Source organism: Borostomias antarcticus (assembly GCF_949987555.1).
Source record: "Borostomias antarcticus genome assembly, chromosome: 3".
Classification (NCBI taxonomy): Eukaryota; Metazoa; Chordata; class Actinopteri; order Stomiiformes; family Stomiidae; genus Borostomias; species Borostomias antarcticus.
Window position 1 is genome coordinate 7,221,479 of NC_140236.1, and position 18,570 is coordinate 7,240,048.

Here is an 18,570-nt window from a genome sequence, read left to right on the forward strand (position 1 = left end):
CTAGCAAACAAAACATGTTCAGTTATATTTAACCTGTTAAAACTAAGATGCCTGGATGAAAAAATAATTTCTCCAATGGATATATTTGACAAAAACAGGTTAATATGCAAGCCGGTTTTCATTGCTAAATCAAAGCGGGGAGAGCCGGGAACGTGCATCTGCATTTCACATAAAGGTGAACTTTTTCGTGGACGCGCGTCGGACAGAAAAGCACAACTGCGCATGTACAAAAGTCACCGGAAATAGTCAAATGACTACAAATTTGCCAAGATGGCGCGGTACCTCCATGCTTCATTGTTGATAGCGGTCAGTGAATGGAGTGACTGTATCCAGTTCTATTAATACATCCATGACATTTACAGACAGCTACCACACTGTACATATGGATTTATATAGCCTAGTCCCTGTCCTTCTTTTTATGCTGCTACCTCCCCCCTTATCTAGCGTATTTTTTGTTACTCTATAAGTGTTTCTTTTCTTTCCCAACCTTTCTGTAATATCTATCTATCTATCTATCTATCTATCTATCTATCTATCTATCTATCTATCTATCTATCTATCTATCTATCTATCTATCTATCTATCTATCTATCTATCTATCTATCTATCTATCTATCTATCTATCTACGACTGGAATAATTGCTTTACAGTATTACGACAAGAGCATTAGGGCCAACAACTGAGTTTATTATTTTTTTATGCTTCTGAGTTTAAAGTCAGAATCTATTCATTACACATGCAGTATTGATATCACACTGTCAGAAAAGCCTACCAGATCAACACACTGACTGACTATCAACTTGCATGGTAACAGGAAGTCAGCTTTTGAGAATGTGCTAGCTAGTTACAGTATGTGCTAATAAATGAATGTTGTGAGTTTATGCTTCTCATCTCTCCTCTCTGTTACTTTCTTGCCCAGTTGGAGCGTTCCCCTAGGCATCACCGTTGCAGCCCTGAGCTTGCACAAGATTGGCTATGATGCATCTGAGGTGTCGGTGGGCTGGTGCTGGGTGAGGATCCAGGCACCTGACCATGTGCTATGGATGCTGCTGACGGGCAAGATCTGGGAGTTTCTGGCCTACCTCACGCTCCCCATCCTCTACATCCTCATCAAGAGGCATATCTATCGAGCGGTGAGGATCTGTCTGAATCTAAAAAAAAGCCATATGTTGATCAAGGTCCAAGGTAGTTTATAGCCTATGTCCTATGTACATGATACAGGGTACCATGCTCAATGACATACTTATTTGAGACCAGGGTTACTATGTGTGGAAGGACAGGGGTGGACTGTTGCGCCTTTCTTAGTCTTTCTTTGAGTGGTTGGTAGAGGGTGCGGTAGTCTTAATGAAGATTTAAATATTCAAGTAGAGGATCACTCACACACCTCAAAATGTTTCAAAGAAAACTCCTTGGATAGAGACTTTAAAAAAAAGTGTTTAATTTTAAATGCTCATTGTGAAATACAAGTGCTCAAAAAGAAAAAGTGCTGACAAACGTTTCGGTCATGCGACCAAGTGTCACTTGATGATGGTCGCATGACCGAAACGTTTGTCAGCACTTTTTCTTTTTGAAAAGAAAATCTAAGTCTCTATCCAAGGAGTTTTCTTTGAAACATTTTGAGGTGTGTGAGTCCTCCACTTGATCACTATGTGTGGATCCAGTATTTGCCTCCACTTTAAATGAATGAAAAAGCTCACAGTAAAAAATCTGAAATGAAGGTATATCTATCTATCTATCTATCTATCTATCTATCTATCTATCTATCTATCTATCTATCTATCTATCTATCTATCTATCTATCTATCTATCTATCTATCTATCTATCTATCTATCTATCTATCTATCTACGACTGGAATAATTGCTTTACAGTATTACGACAAGAGCATTAGGGCCAACAACTGAGTTTATTATTTTTTTATGCTTCTGAGTTTAAAGTCAGACTTTCTGTCTTTAAAGTCAGAATTTCTGAGAAAAAAGTCTGAAATAACTTCTGAGATTAAAGTCTGAATTTCTGAGAAAAAAGTCTGAATTTCTGACTTTAAACTCAGAAGCTTAAAAAAAGAAAACTCCGCTGTTGGCCCTAATGCTCTTCCATTTGTTTATCGCCATTGACCGTAGGCATTTTTTTTTCCCGAAATTAGGTCCCATGGGACGGCTCTTCCTCAGGCTATTTGCTGCAATGGCAGATCAACTGGTCACCACGGGGATATTCAGGTCTGCTACAACAACATTGAGGGAGGAAATAGTCACTAAGAAATTGTCCCATTGAAATGGATATGGGACACCACTTTCGCAGTATGTAGAGGGGACATAATGGAAGGTCCATAGCATGGCATGAAACATTTGGGGACCACATTTGGGGACCAGATGACCCTTCCTGCCTCAGTTTTTGGTCAACCCAAGGGTTGATGCAACCTCTGTAATCTCCCTGAAAACCTCTCTGTGTTAGCTATTGGTCACTTTTGGTTGGAGTCTCGATGGACCAGTTGATCCATATATTCAGGCCATACAGGAGGAGGCTAAGAATGAAAGGCTGCCTTTTAGAAATAAACCCTGCCCTTGCTTTGGCATTGAAGTTGACCCTGGGTGTAGCCCTGGCAGTGGCATTGAAGCTGATCCTATGTCTGGTCCTGAAGAAAAAAACATTGAAGCTGATCCTATGTCTGGTCCTGAAGAAAAAAACATTGAAGCTGATCCTGTGTGAAATTAACTGTAGCCTACTAGAGACCTCATTTTGTTCAAATCAGGAAATGTTATTTTTTACAGTGTGCACTAACATTTGAGTTACAATGGAGTAACACAATACAGTGTAATCAAATTACTTTCCATTGTTGATAGAAAATCTTGCATTCCAGTTGAATTACAACTGTAGAATTTTTAAGAATGATTTTCATTAAAACCGTAACGTGATATTGATGTGTGACTGATATTGTGTTATAGTATTTCACAAAATGTGTTGTTAGTGTCAGTTCACTAACATACACACATGCACACACGCCACACACACACGCACACATGCACATACATAGGCCCAGGATAGAGGGTGGGGGGTGTATGAACATTTTGAGCCTTGAATTAGAGACATGCATACTACTCTACATTGAAGCAATTACCCCTTTAATCCACAAATTAGACTATTAACTGTCGTTATAATGTAATAAAATTACACTATCAGGAGAAACATATTTTTGCTCGTATATAATGTATTGTAATGTATATAACTGATGGAAAATGTAAAAAAATAAGTTATTACAATACATGCAAAAGGTTGTTTGCTCAGCCTCCTGCTACATTATCAACCAGTTATTACAATGATTTTTTATTACTTAAAAAAAAAAATCACATTGTGTCATTACATTATTATCTCTAACAATTACAATCCTCCACGCTAAAAATTAACTTCAGACAGAGCCATGAAGTCTTGGGTTCTTGGCGCTCACCCTCATTAACAGTCCTTTTTCTACCCTCTCTGCTCCCTCTGGGAGTTCCCAACTGTCTGCAGATACTATCCTAATCATATGATTATCTTTAACTGTTGCCTGTGACTCCTCCCTCATCTTGGCATGCAGAACTTTGCACGTTCTGCATTCAGCCAACATTTCACTGACCAAATCAAGATCAGTGAACAACCATACACCTGGTAAGGAGTAAAATATTAGGAAAGGAAAGGAAAGAAGGACAGAAGGTAGGTAGGAAAGGATGCATTTACATCCACAAATAAATTCCTTCATCATACTGTAGATACATTTATTTCATGAAAGAATACATACAACAAATAAATATGGAGTGTACAATTATTTAGAAAATAAATCAATTACATGTATCTTAACGAAATAGACTTTTCTGTCTGTTTCGGGAAAGAGACAGTCAACTAAAGTGTTTTGAGAGGTTTGCATGAGCAATTATGGCTGAAAGTGGTATTGACTTCCTGTCATATCAAGATCATAACCAATGATACTAAATGTTACTGTAGATTCTGGCACTAGCTGAGTTTATATCAGGGAGTAAACTAACAAGTGGACTGGGGTATAATTTAAAATATGATTATGCCGTCACCGAAGAAACACAAACATCTACACCATGGATTATCGACAGCACACAAAACTGGATTTGAATTCTGCATATTCCCCTAATAGCTAACAAATCCAACTTCAGGTATGGAATGTGTAAACTCCAGAAAGGATTGTAGAATAAAACCAAATAAAAAGATAAGGTAGTTACTATATACTGCACAACTGGATTAGTCTAAGGCTAAGCCAACACATTACCATGGTAGTAGTGTAAACAGTAACAACAAACATACAGTAAAGTGCCTTTATGCCACCAAGGGACAACACCATAAACACAGGAGTAGCAGCAGAGAGGAGTATGTTGCCTTGGTCAATACTAGCTGATTCATATCACTGATTCTTCAGTCAGAGCAGTAGCTGTAGACTTTTGACACCATAGACGTGCTAGTGAAATAGGTATGACTTTTTTATTTTTTAAATATTTTCTTTTACTGTACAACTGAGTGATTTTTTTAAACATAGGGATGGATCGTGTATCATTGTATGACAGAAAAATACCATATGAAGAATGTGTTCACTCTCAAATAAACAGATGGGGAGACAATATCACAGCAAAAGTTTAACATCAATAACAACAAATGAAATCAGTTATCCAAAAGTGAAAACATTGGATAGGTAAAACCTCAAATTACTGACAGGAATAGGTCCTTCCATAACCACCCAGCTCTCTCACAAGACGTCCGTGTGCGTGTTGAGGATATCTGAGGAGATATGAAGTCCATGCTAGTCTTGGTCCCACAGGGGGGGGATGTCATCCTCACTTCTCGGCCTGAGCCGACCCCATACACAAGCTACCCTCCTCTTCGATGGTCTCCAGCTCGTCTGTGCGTATGGCCTGGGTGATCAGATTGAGCTCCTCACACATGGTCTCATAGCGGTACGCCACTCGGATGTCGGGGACGTTGCTGCGTCTGATGTCGTTGCCCTCCTGTCCTTCCTTTATGTAGTGAGGGCCGAGCCAATAGCTCTTTGCCTGAGGAGAAAGAGGACCAATGCGGGAGAGTTACATTACATTACATTACAGTCATTTAGCAGACGCTTTTATCCAAAGCGACTAACAATAATCGCATTTAACGTAGGAAGAGCCAATGTACTACTACTTGCCAGAACTCACAAGTGCATCTTCCCTCTAAAACAAGTGACTAAGAACATAATATAGTGCTGAAGGCAAAGTGCAAGAATAGCAATCTAAAGTACAGTGCAATATAATATAATCCCAGTACAAATATATGACTGGACCACTGAGAAGTATAGCCAAGGTCTGTGGAGACCAGATAGTGAGTGTGGCCTGGCAGTACCTTGTGAGAGAATCCACTCATCAGCACACTGTTTCTGGACAGCTCGCACATGTCACAGGAACTGAGCTTCCACACCTGGGCAGCGATGCTGTACTCTTCCATCAGTGGCTCCTAGAGGGCGCCGTTGCAAGAAAACGATTCATACAGTAGCAGTACAGCTGCCCTACATTCCCTCTCTCAACTACACAAAAACAATTGTGAACTACCTGTGCAGGTGATTATATTATATTATCTCTCACATATTAGTAGAGTGGAGTATATAGTAGAGTAAAATAGAGTAGTATCTCTCACATTATTGTCTTGTATTGGCATGTGTTGAACTAGTAATTCTTAGTGATGTGTTGTACATGCGTTGACTTGCAGAGGCACCGACCTTGGTGAAGTGGAACTGCAGGGGGTCATCGGTTGAGAGGGAGACCATGAGGCCTCGGGACAGATATTCTGGCAGGGGGTTCCGGTGGTAGCTGAGGAACAGGCTGTTGTTGCTGAGAGGGGACATAGCGATGCCTATCTGGGCCAGGTAGTATAGGTACTGCAGCACAGGAGCCTGGAGCAAGGGAAATGTTTAGTATTAGATAAGAGAAGATAAGAATAACTTTAATGGTCCCCAGCAGGGGAAACATGGGCATTACAACAGCAGAAAGATAGAACAGAACAGGTACAGAATAAAAACAAGAGTCAATGGGTCATATAACACACAGTATTTGCATTCAAAACATAAGAACTATGAATAAGTAACTGCAATGTAGGTTTTCTGACTTAGTTGCACTCATCCTATCACACTTCCGTTTAAATTTATATTTTGGACACTGATCTTAGCGCCACAAAGCTATAGAGAGTTTCACCTTTAGACAGGTGAAGTGACCCATATTGCTCCAAAGCAACAAACCATGAATAATTTCCCAGTCTAGATGTTTGAAAGGCTCCCCACAAGGTCACCGAGTCCTTCCCTTCTAGTGTGTGAGACAGAGCAGCTGAAGCAGTGAAGCAGGCTAATGTGGACAGATTGGAGCACTGCCCATACCTTCCTCAACAGCAGCCCATGGGAGATGCTCTCAGACAGCATGAAGCCAGAGACCAGGTGATGGATAGGCCCCGCCTCCCCGCAGTGGGGCCTCAGCACGAGCGTGTGGAAGCCCCGCTGCCTGGAGTCATACATAGATAGTGTGTGTATGAGACTTTGACCACAGAACATAACTTTACAATGCATACCTGTGACAATTTTGCAACCCAAACGACCTGGAGATGCTTTGAAGGAAAATGTCTATTATTATTCTTTACTTGCTGATGAGATTAAGTAAATGTTTTTATGTTATTACACAGAATCTTGAATTGTTATTACTGTACATTGAATCTTACATTTTCTCACAGCAGCTGGTCAAACCAAAGGCTACAGTAGGTGATGTTTATGTTATGTTTCACTTTGAACTGCGTAATAATATTACAATTGACAAATTTCCTCTGAATCGATAACTATGCATAGTTATGTTCACAGATGGACATTCACGGAAATGTTAAATCTCTTTGTGGAGCAGTGGCACTACCGTATATCAATGGCCTCACACATGAGGTAGTGGTATGACGTAATGGTGGCTACAACATGCAACCAAGGGTTGACAGCCATGATGATGACGAAGTTATAGTTCTAAAGGTAAACTGAGGCGTGGTCTCATACCTGCGAAGGTGATTGAACACAGTCATGTTAGCATACATGTAGTAGAGATAATAGGAGTAGGGAGGGTTTTTATCCTCTGTCCAGTTGACTGGAAGAGGGCTGTCCAGGTTGAAGATGTGTTGCTCTGGTTTAGACTCGTCGTCGACACTGTCGAAGCCCACCACCTTAATATAACACACACAAAAATAGACCTTAATTAGTGTTAGTGTCACAGGTTTCACTGTGTCAGTCAGCAGCATCGCTTCCACCCTCACCTGCTCACGCTGGGTTCGATCTTGTGTCCTCCGACTTGCCAACGCACATGAACACCTCATTAAAACACTGCTTTAGCCAGCTACGCCACCGAAAAGCTAACGATCCGATAGTGTGGGTGGGCGGTAAGCATAGGCTACAGTACATGTGCTACTGTTGGCCATGATAGGACGATCAAATGCAATATCCTTGGAGCCACTAAGCCCGTGTTTGCTTACATGTTGAAGGAAGAGGTGGAGCTCTGGGTGGCTTCTCGGGTTGATGGTGACCTCAAACAGGGGCATGAAGATGTTCTCAAGCATCTCTTGGAAGTTAGACAGTTGCTTCTTGGTGTGGTAGACATCACTGTGAGAGTAGAAAGGTTTGGTCACAACTATTGCTGCAGTAAATATTGCTCAAGTTTGAGAATTTTCAAGAATCCTGTTTAAGAACAATTCTACAGGTTTTCAAGGGAAATTGGAGAAGGTGGATACAGTACATTCCTCCTTGGATAGAAGTTGCACTTACAAGAGTCTAGGCACCTGCACCAGCCAGCGCACATTGTCGGAGTACACCCTGTGTTTGATGGCCCACTGGGCCAGTTTGTCCCACTCGTCCCTGGAGCGTCCATAGATGGACAGGCGCAGCTCCACGTTCTGGTACTTGCTCTCCTCCAGGTCAGCCATCACCTCCTGAGACGCAGAGGCAGACACCGGTCAGCAGAGGGCGCAAATACAGCAGAAAATTCCCTTTCAGGCATTCAGGATAGAAACTTGAATCAATTCACCTTGATTATGTGACCAAAGTATTTTCCCTCGACATGGTTGTCAGTCTTGATGAAGATCTCTCGCAGGATTGACTCGCCAATGGGGTTGTATTTGGCGTTGAACTTGTCAAAGCGATGAAAAGTGTTGCGGTCCTGTGAAAAGAATGGGGACAGTTGTCACTCTGAGCAATTTCCCAACTTATTGCTGTTAAGCTATCTAGTCAAATAGCCAATCGTCTTCAAGAAGCGATAGTTCATTCTCCTACCTCACCATCTCCTCTACTTCTAGTCGATATTCTAGTCTAATTTTCCCCTCAGAACACTAGGCTACTCACTGCGTGCATGTCCAATGTGTCCACGCTCAGATCGAAGGCGGTGAGATTCATGCTCTCAAACACCTCCATCAGTGTCTGGCCTACACCTCTCTCCACATGGACAATCTCCCCGGGGTACTTCTTCATCGCCCGCTTGATGAAGCGCAGCAGGTGCTTCTGGTTCATGCAGGAAGAGGCATGGATATGTGTGTCCACCTGCACAAAGAATCACAGATACAGAGGATGTTATGGGTAAACTAAACCTCACTATCAATAGGTTTGATAGATAGCTGTTTTTTTCTGGTGGGCCCACCTTGCGTATGTTGTAGAAGTCCCGGTGTGGGACCTTCTTCTGTGCCGCCAGCTCCTTCATCTCGTTAAGCAGGACGTGCATCTGGAACTTGGAGCTCAGGTACTGCAGCCGGCGGTAGCAGAAGGACTTTCTGCGCCGGTGGTTAAGCAAACACAGAACTGCGTCAGCTCTAGTGATAAATTAAACTCTCCACAGTTTGTCACAGGCGACGGGGAAAAACCACTCACACTGGTCCATTGATGATCAGGGCCATCATGACATTCATGTCAGCGATGTATTCCTGAAGATCTGGATAGGGCAGGTCCAACTCTGTGCTTCTGCACAATATGAGAATGACACAGAGCTTTAGTCAAAATGGACAGTTCTCATGGACTTTGCACAATATTGGTGTGTGAATGTGTGTGTGAATGGGTGAATGAGAGGCCATTGTAAAGCGCTTTGAGTGCCGCTAAGGTGGAAAAGCGTTATATAAGTGCAGTCCAATATCTAATGCCTGACGTCAAACACAAAAAAAAGCACATTTATAAGAAATATTGGGTGAAGAGTAAAGTGTCAGGGCTGTGTCTCACTTGTCCATAGTGTCCCTCTTGGTGTATAAATGCACCAGACCATTCACCATCTTGCAGCCATAGCCCATGTCATGGGGCATGCTAGCAGGGTCTTGGTTCTCATAGGGGTGAGTCTCTGAAACAGGAGGGTGCACTGTGGCGCCTGATGGAGAGGGACAGAATGTTATGTAACGTTACCGGAAGGTGGGAGTGCAAAAAGCATACAGCCAATAGAGCAGTTCATGTGAACACTGTATCAACAACAGTTCTCACAATCTGCACATGGAGCGATGGCCGGCCGGGAGCGAGGAACAGATGGTGTGTGAAACCCCGGTGAGTGTGGCGTGTCAAGTGCGTGTTGGATCTGTGTGTTCTGGCGTGCGTGTGTGTGTGCGTGCGTGCGTGCCGTGTACCAGCAGTGACGGAGGTCTCAGGGACTTCCTCGTAGATGCCCATGTTCAGGGGTCTGTCACTCATGTCCTGCAGGTAACGGGCTGTGGTCCTGCAGAAGCCCTGCATGGACAGGCCAATGTACTTCTCCCGTATAAAGAGAGCCTTCACCACACACTTGGCTGCATCCAGCAGGTCTATGAAAGGCACCTGGGCGGGACAGCAAAGAGGAAAGGAAAGAGAGAAGATGAGAGAATATTCAAAACACGGTACACAGATGATCTGTTTAAGCTGTCAGAGAGCACAGAGCTTTTCTTCATAGCTTTGGCTGTATTGAAAGCAATGGATTGTATGAGGTCTTTTTTGGGAAAGATTACTGCGACCCACCCCACACTTCTCCTCCCCAGAGATGCTGACTCTCTGGTACTCTCTCTCTGGAACCAGTTCTCTCTCACAGGGGTCCGTCAGCGCATCGCTCTGCTCCTTCATGTACCTGATGTGCATTGAAAGAGGAGAAACCTTTAGACAAGTTATGTTAACAGGTTGAACTCAATGGAGGACTGATTACTCACTCTAAATCTGAAGCGCTGTCGGTTTTCATGAACTCTTGTTTGGCTCGGAGAAGGATATCAGGCTCAAACCTAGGGATGTAATGGAAAGGTTTAGAGGCAGGCCTCATTTATCCATCCGTCCGTCCGTCCGTCCGTCCGTCCGTCCGTCCGTCCGTCCGTCCGTCCGTCCGTCCGTCCGTCCGTCCGTCCGTCCGTCCGTCCGTCCGTCCGTCCGTCCGTCCGTCCGTCCGTCCGTCCGTCCGTCCGTCCGTCCGTCCGTCCGTCCGTCCGTCCGTCCGTCCGTCCGTCCGTCCGTCCGTCCGTCCGTCCGTCCGTCCGTCCGTCCATCTATCTATCTATCTATCTATCTATCTATCTATCTATCTATCTATCTATCTATCTATCTATCTATCTATCTATCTATCTATCTATCTATCTATCTATCTATCTATCTATCTATCTATCTATCTGTCCGTCCCTCTGTCCCTGCTTGGTCTCGTATTGTCTCTTACTTGACGTCCTGGCTGATCTGTCTCTCCAGGCGCTGGCGTCTCTCCTCCAGCTGCTCGATGGGGCTGTCCTCAGGGAACTCATAGGGGGCGCTGCGCATTTCACTCTCCGCCAGGCTGCGAGAGAAGAGCTCCTACAGTACACACACCACACACACACACACACACACACACACACACACACACACACACACACACCATACATCCATGACACATACACACACACACACACACACACACATACACACACACACACACACAAACACACACACACACACACACACACACACACACCATACATCCATGACACACACACACACACACACACACACACACACACACACACACACACACACACACACACACACACACACACACAACCAACAGATCAAAGATCAAACATTAAGTGACCAATAATGAATCCCAACTGAAATAACTGAAACACACTTGTATTTTTCTTCTGAATTAGAAAGGACACATAAATGCTAATAAAATCTGCAATGGTCACTCACCTCCGCAATCTCCTTGTACATGCCATCCATGGAGGTACGCAGGTCGATGGGATGTTTGAGGGCCACTGATATCCCCGGCAAGGAATGCTGGGAAGTGAGGAGGTGTCGGACACTGCGAGGGTCGACTGCAGAAAGACTCATGGGAAACAGAGTGAGAGAAGGGGGAGAGGAGAGAAGGAGGGAGGAGAGAGGAGGGAAGAAAGAAGGAGAAGGATCATTCTCTGGACATAATTGAGGCCATCAATCTCAAGACTAGAATGGTAACTGTCCTTGTCCATTTTTCCCCCCTTCCCTCCTCTGTCATGAACATTCTGTCCATCTGTGAGACATGCTGATGGAGGGAGAAGACGATGGGAAGAAAAAGATAGCAATCAGTCCAAAAAAGGAATCCGAATCAACTTGGCTCAATGAGGGCATTTTTCTGCGGGATTACTCGTCTTGCCAAACTAGCCAAGTCCACAGAGTTCAACACAGAGACGACAGATGCCTGTTGTTCCTCCGTCAGTTGGTCTACAGAGCCCTGGAGGTCTGAGCTCAGACACTGTTTGTGCCTGAAGGCACAATGGACCATTCAGGTGGAGGGGCCACCAACACACATACACAGACACACACACACACACACACACACACACACAAACACACACTGGTAAATACCCTCCATTGTTGACCCTACAACACTATACTTTCATAGCCCATTTCTCACGCAAAGTTGCAGGAGAACGAGATGGAGAAGCAGCAAAATATGCTCCCAGACGAGCCCGATGTGGGACTGGGAGTTGCTGGAGAGACAAAGATCACAGTGGTAACCTCACTACAGGGAGATGTTCACCCATGCTCCAGACAGCTGGAGAGTGAATGTCTCCACCTCTCTGTTCCCAAGAGTATATTTAGCGGTCAGTGTGTATCACTGGACAATGATATTAATCTTGCCTCGGAAACGCACGCTAGCCTCTGAAATATTCATAGTCCTGCTGAATATTTCATCCACAGCCTCCAGCCACTGTGTGCTAGAACGTGTGAGAGCCTAGTGCCCTAGTGCCTACCCGTGTAATTATTAAACACACACACACACACACACACGCACACACACACGCACACACACAGTAGGTTGTTGTATAATGTACATGTATCGTGTCAACAGAGAATCATGCATCGCCTACTAACACCAATACACCACAGCTCTTCATAACAGTAACTGTACATGTATATTCCCAAAAGCTGCATTCAGGTACACAAAGTAGGCATTATCACACACTCAACAGTGCTTTGGGGGGGGGTGGGGAACTGCATTAGCGTAACTCCTTTATCTTTAGGGCTGATTTCTAACCCTCCATTCTACTTGAAACAACACACACATAAGGGGCCTTATCATATACCAGCTGGGAGACAATGTGAGCCTGGCTGGAGTACCGACTTCTTTCGTGATTCAGTTTGAGCACAAGCACAAATTACACTGCACGTCCTACTTACTGTAATCACCACTGTGATTGTTGTTTTTATGCAGCCATTTTGTCAGATCCAGAACCATAGAGGCTTATTCACAGAGAAGCGCTGTCTCTCTCACACGGCTACGACGCAGTGAGCTACTGTGAATCTCTGTGTGGGCTTCTCTGACACAGGTGCATCCGTAGATTGCACCTCTGTGGGAACATCACTGTTTGTCCTGGCAGTGCTGGACAGCAGGCAGAAAGGGGTGGCACAGAGGACTGCATGCGACCAGCAGCAGAGACAGCTGAGCCCACTGGGCCCTGGGCTAATCCCTTCATGGCTGCTATATTTGGATCTGGAGCATCCATGATTGCGTAACCATTCAGGCCCCCATGGATGAAAAACACACCAAAGACCAACTCACGACCAAAACCACGTTTCATGCGCAGTGTGCATGGCATGGTAACATATATTGAAGGACTCAGAGGGAACATTCTCCTTGACTGGGGCACCCGATTCTCTTAATTGTGCCATCGTCAAAAGACTTCAATATGCTGCACCAAAAACTAATATGTGGAAACATAGCTATGATGGTAGATGGTCTGTAATGTCAACACCGTGTTGACGTCTCTCTCCATCCTTTTGTCCCATTCAACTGGTGTTGACGCCTAACAGGACAAGGAGGTCAAACGGTATCAACTTGCTAATTGACTTCCACTACATGCATTTTTTAGCAGCAATACACAGCCTCCTGCATACGACACAAGCTCCCCACCTCCTGTTGACTCCTCCTGCATACTACACAAGCTCCCCACCTCCTGTTGACTCCTCCTGCATACGACACAAGCTCCCCACCTCCTGTTGACTCCTCCTGCATACTACACAAGCTCCCCACCTCCTGTTGACGCCTCCTGCATACGACACAAGCTCCTCACCTCCTGGTGACTCCTCCTGCATACGACACAAGCTCCCCACCTCCTCGTGACTCCTCTGTGACTCCTCTGTGTCAACAGCCCTGGAGGAGGGGGAGCTAGTGGAAAACTCATCTGACAGAGAAGAGCAGAGTCAAGTGTCAAGAGACTCCCTGTGGAATTAACTTCCTCTTCTCTCTCTTCTCTTTCTCTCTCTCTCTCTCTCTCTCTCTCACCACTCTGGTCTTTTTCATCGAAGCTGATGAGCAAATAACCCATGGGACCGGCAATTCATTGTACCGTCGCCTCAATCTTGATATGCCAACTGTCATAACAGCTGCTGAGTATCTAGAGTAGCAGGTTGACACAGAGCTATTGTGCATGTAACTCAAATCAGTTGACTGTGTTATTACAGTACTGTAATGGTACAGTAATTGTTGTTTCTAGACGTCCCACTGCTGGTTACCCCCACAAACCAGTGTTCCAAGACAATACATCACAACGCAATCTCATTACAAACTGGCTGCTGATCTTATTACAAACTGGCTACTGGACCATGCAGCATAGGCAGTAATACAGAGGTGAGTCTTTTGTCAACACGCACGCACACACAATCACTAGCCTGCAGCATCATGGAAACCTCCCTACACTTTGAGTGGTTCTGAACCAAGCATCTAAAGTCTCTCACAGAAACACAGAAACAGACACACAGACACACAGACACACAGACACACAGACACACACACACACACACACACACACACACACACACACACACACACCAAAGTCTGCCTTTCTTTCTCTTCCCCACAGTTCTCTCACCCACCTCCACGCTGTCCAAGACAAAAGAAAGCTAGTTTGCCCCGGCCAATCAATCCACAGTCATTATCCTCAGCACAATACAAACGCCACTGACCAGAGGAGAATAACACAAGCCAGTGGCAACAACAAGGAGAGGAAGGGGGGGGGGTTAGAGGAGTGAGATAGCGTTTTGTTCATGTGGGATCAGTGGAGCAAAGCGTACCTCTCTCCTCTAAGCCTGTGTGAGCCGACAGCTAGAGTCAGGATGAGAAACTCAGGATGAGAACATGCCAAACTGCCCTGGGATGCCGTCCCTTCTCCTTTTGCAGTTGGGATGATGTGAAGACAGAGAGTGAGAGATAGTAGGGGTGGGAGAGAGAGAGAGAGAGAGAGAGAGAGAGAGGGAGAGAGGGATGGAGAAAGAAAGAAAGAAAGAAAGAAAGAAAGAAAGAAAGAAAGAAAGAAAGAAAGAAAGAAAGAAAGAAAGAAAGAAAGAGAGACATATACACACACTGTCAAAACAATAACACTGACAACCACACACACACACACACACACACACACACACACACACACACACACACACACACACACACACACTCTCTCTCTCATATTGTACATACACAGAGCTGCTCCTGTAGATCCATCCACTCCCCCTCATCCCAGTCTCTGACCCCCCCCCACTCTCTTTGCCTCTCCTGGTTCTGGCCAGCTGTCGCTGCGTCTGCAGCTGATCCTCCTCATTTAAATGCCTCTGACATTGATCTGGAACGTACCACGTGGTGCAGAGGGGCAGGGGTGAGAGAGGCTACCCCACTCCTGGAGGTGGCTCTTCCTCGGCGCAGCTTGGTGTTTGCTATCTTTCCACATCAACCCCTCCTCCTCTCATCCCCCTGTTCTCTCGCCATGTTTGGCTCGGGGGACTGATTATGAAGGTGCGTGTGTTTGTGTGCGCGTGTGTGTGAGAGAGTGAGAGAGAGAGGGGAAGTGGAATATGGCTGTCTCAGGGTTATGTTTGTTTTGAGATGTCAGGAACTGGTCAGAGAAGATGATTGTGTCATAAAACAGACCCCCTCCTCTTCCTCCTCCCTCTCCCACATGAAGGAGATTAAAGGGCCAGTGTGAAGTAACTGTCTGCTGTTTATAACAGACATCTTCATGCTATCTGGGTTAGCACAGTAGGACAGTCATGGACAGCATCATCCTGCTCCTCATCTTGGTAAGAGCCTGAGTGAATAAAACCCCAAAAATCTGTCTCTCTCTCTAAAGGTATCACGGAAATGAGAGAAAGGGTATAGGAACCAGGCCAGGTCCAGCCTGGCTTATGCGCGTGGCTGGCTTGTTTCTGTTCAGGACTGGTAGGACGGAAGCTAGTCATGCCCTGAAATAGCTGTGAATTTAAATGACATGAAATAATGTCTGATAAATTAAGATAGGTCTTGTCGCCTGGACACATCAGTTCCAATGCTTCCAATGCTAATCCAGCACAATAAGAGCGGGATAGCCAGTTAGCTCATGAGCTCACAACAACTAGCAGCACCATAACATTAATGGTAGCGGTCAGTGGCTAAAGCAGTTACACTGATGATTCCTGTAACATTTATTATTTTGCTGCAATTGGTTCAGCTTCTGTTTCTGGACAAAGGTAAGGGATAAAAAGATTGGAGTGAAAGGATGAACGTGTGGAGGTTTGGGGTATAGTCCCATAAAGTCATCCCCACTGGGGCCTTGAACCCCAATCTCCCAGGTGGGAGTCCAATGCTCTGACCGCTACTCTACTTGTGCAGTGGAGATCAGTGGATTGATTTTGGTGTCCAACTTCCAGTCCCTAGTGTGGGTTGGGGTTAGAATAAGGATTGGGGTTGGGACAGGATCTGACCTATAAGGCAAGAGGTAAAGGTCGGAGTGAAAGGTTGATTTTGGTGTCCTTCTTTATTTTGGTCTGCTGGGACTACTGCCTCTTGTGGTGGCAACAGAGAAATTGCAGGTCAACATTCAACGGGGGGAGGGAGGGAGTGATAACTGGACAAATGCTATCCTAGTTGCGCTGGCTTACAGCCACGCTCAAAAAACTTTCAGAGTAGCTGACTCTAACCATGTGAGTTATTGTAAACACTTGAGGGAATGAGTGTTTTGTCTTTGTGTGACCAGAAATTTACAGAGGTGAAGAGTGCAGGTACAGAGAATAAAAGGGACAAATCCATGTACTAGCCTACTTACTGTTTGTATGTAAGTAGTACATGGTTTGACTCAGCCTGTGCACATGTAGCCACTTTGTATGATAGTGAACGGAGGTCACAGAACTCCTGGGCTTTGCATAAAGACCTGACATGTTTAGTTTTTTTTACCTTAATTCGTTTGTTCTTTGAGGGAATCTGGAGCAAGCCAATTTCTACCCGCTATCCATAAAAGCCCAGAGGCCAAGACAATCACATTCTAACAAGCAACCCAGCTGTGAACAAAATGAGCACAAACAAGAGTGCCTGCTCCAAATCCTCAAAATGGTGTGACAGCAGGCAGTCGAGAAATAGAAAATCTATCAAGAGGACCCATCAACCTCCTGCAGTTTCACCAAAGTTCCCACAACAGACCAAGATTGTTTTTTCTTTGTGTTTATCAATCAAATAGATTCAATCTGAATGCATTCGTGTCCATCATACTCCCCCTAGTGGATGAAAAGCTGTATTACAATCAGAGGGTTGACAATAATAACCAACTCTAGCATGACCTACTGTACAGTGTTACATTATACTCTAAGATATCCTCAGAACTTCCCTCAAATCCTTACTAACAGCATTTATGAACACATCAATCATTTACAAAATATAAGAAACCAATTCAGCCACCATAGAAGACCAAACCAAACAAATTGAGAAGGACAAAAAGACCCAAGGAATAATAGCCATACCTCTGGTCTTCTTTCCAAAGGGGCATCAGAAAACTGTCTGGTTGGATGTGTTAACAAGTGTAGATGAGATGGAAAAAGAAGCAAGATGAGGGGATCCCTTTATTTCTAGACCCCTCCACCAACCTTGAGTAATATCAGGGTGAGTCATGGCCCCGCCCACAGGGCAATAGTCCACAGGTCATCTGCTATGCAATTACATGAGCTTGTAATGAAGGTGGGCGTGGAAGAGATGACTGTGTCACTATGGGAAAAAAACAATGGAGGGGCTCCTGAAAGGTGGTTATTGCTGATCGTGTGGGTCTCTGGGGATGGGCCGGTCACACTCTGTCAATCATTAAAGCCTGCGAAAGCTGTTAGATGTACAGAACATTCCATATGGTCATAACAGTCACCGTCCGAAAAGATATGGAGGCAAATATATAGCCTGTGAGTATCACACACACACACACACACACACACACACACACACACACACACACACACACACACACACACACACACAAACACACACACACACACACACGCATGCACGCACGTGTGCACACACAGTGGAGTCAGTAGAGCTAGTGATGATAAGACAGAGTAGCCTAGTCAGTAACTACTATGGGCAAAGTACTGTGTAATTAATACATAAGCCTCCTCACTAATGACTGTTTCCATATCACCATGTCATAAAATAGGATACTATAGGAGGCTACTACAACCAGTTCTATGAGCACACATCATCAAAACCCATTATTGATCTACTCATTTAACATTTATTTAACCAGGTTAGTCTGAGAAAACCTCTTTTTCAATAGAGATGTGAACCAAGACAGCAGCAATACAATACATGTTTATTTGGATCACCCACAGAGACTTGAGGTCTAGACTATATGCAGAAAGTAGTGCTTACTAACCTACTATATTTCCCAACCTCCTGTTTATCTATCTATCCCAGCTAAATAACAAGCACCAGCTCCAGCCATTTGTCACTAAGTGGTGTGTGGGAGTCGGGTAAATCACACGGGCCGGCAGTTTCACAGCATGCAGCTGAGTCATTCTCAGTTCATCCACACTCCTTCTGATTCTTCCTCAGCCGAAACAGCACAGAAAAGAGCTGCAGAATTAGACACGTTAGGTAATCGCTTGACATTTAAAGGTACAATCAGCCAGAGGCAGCCTACAATTAAGCCAATGGGGAGATCCATTTGCCAAGTATCTGTCAAAAATCACACCCAGGTGGTGAAGTGAGCAGGGAAGGTTTATGAGCAATCTCTACTGCCCCATAATGCTGGTGTGCAGCAGTATTGGAAACTCCGATTGGTTTAAATCTCATGCTATGAACGGACACGTGATGTACAG

The 18,570-nt window shown here is 44.7% G+C and overlaps 1 protein-coding gene across 1 annotated transcript in view; it reads right to left on the reverse strand.

Annotated features, from left to right (window-relative positions):
• Positions 1-4,828: 4,828 nt before the first annotated feature.
• Positions 4,829-18,570, reverse strand: part of ampd2b (adenosine monophosphate deaminase 2b) — a gene marked incomplete at both ends in the record, with an annotated part of 15,960 nt that continues 2,218 nt past the window's right edge. Inside the window, 17 exons of the mRNA XM_084436424.1 lie at positions 4,829-5,044; positions 5,370-5,480; positions 5,743-5,916; positions 6,394-6,514; positions 7,045-7,208; positions 7,515-7,641; positions 7,804-7,967; positions 8,063-8,194; positions 8,377-8,571; positions 8,669-8,798; positions 8,896-8,985; positions 9,238-9,379; positions 9,630-9,816; positions 9,994-10,099; positions 10,179-10,247; positions 10,670-10,800; positions 11,179-11,303. Coding sequence (XP_084292550.1) covers positions 4,829-5,044; positions 5,370-5,480; positions 5,743-5,916; positions 6,394-6,514; positions 7,045-7,208; positions 7,515-7,641; positions 7,804-7,967; positions 8,063-8,194; positions 8,377-8,571; positions 8,669-8,798; positions 8,896-8,985; positions 9,238-9,379; positions 9,630-9,816; positions 9,994-10,099; positions 10,179-10,247; positions 10,670-10,800; positions 11,179-11,303 — 2,384 coding nt within the window. The remainder of the gene's footprint in view (positions 5,045-5,369; positions 5,481-5,742; positions 5,917-6,393; positions 6,515-7,044; positions 7,209-7,514; positions 7,642-7,803; positions 7,968-8,062; positions 8,195-8,376; positions 8,572-8,668; positions 8,799-8,895; positions 8,986-9,237; positions 9,380-9,629; positions 9,817-9,993; positions 10,100-10,178; positions 10,248-10,669; positions 10,801-11,178; positions 11,304-18,570) is intronic.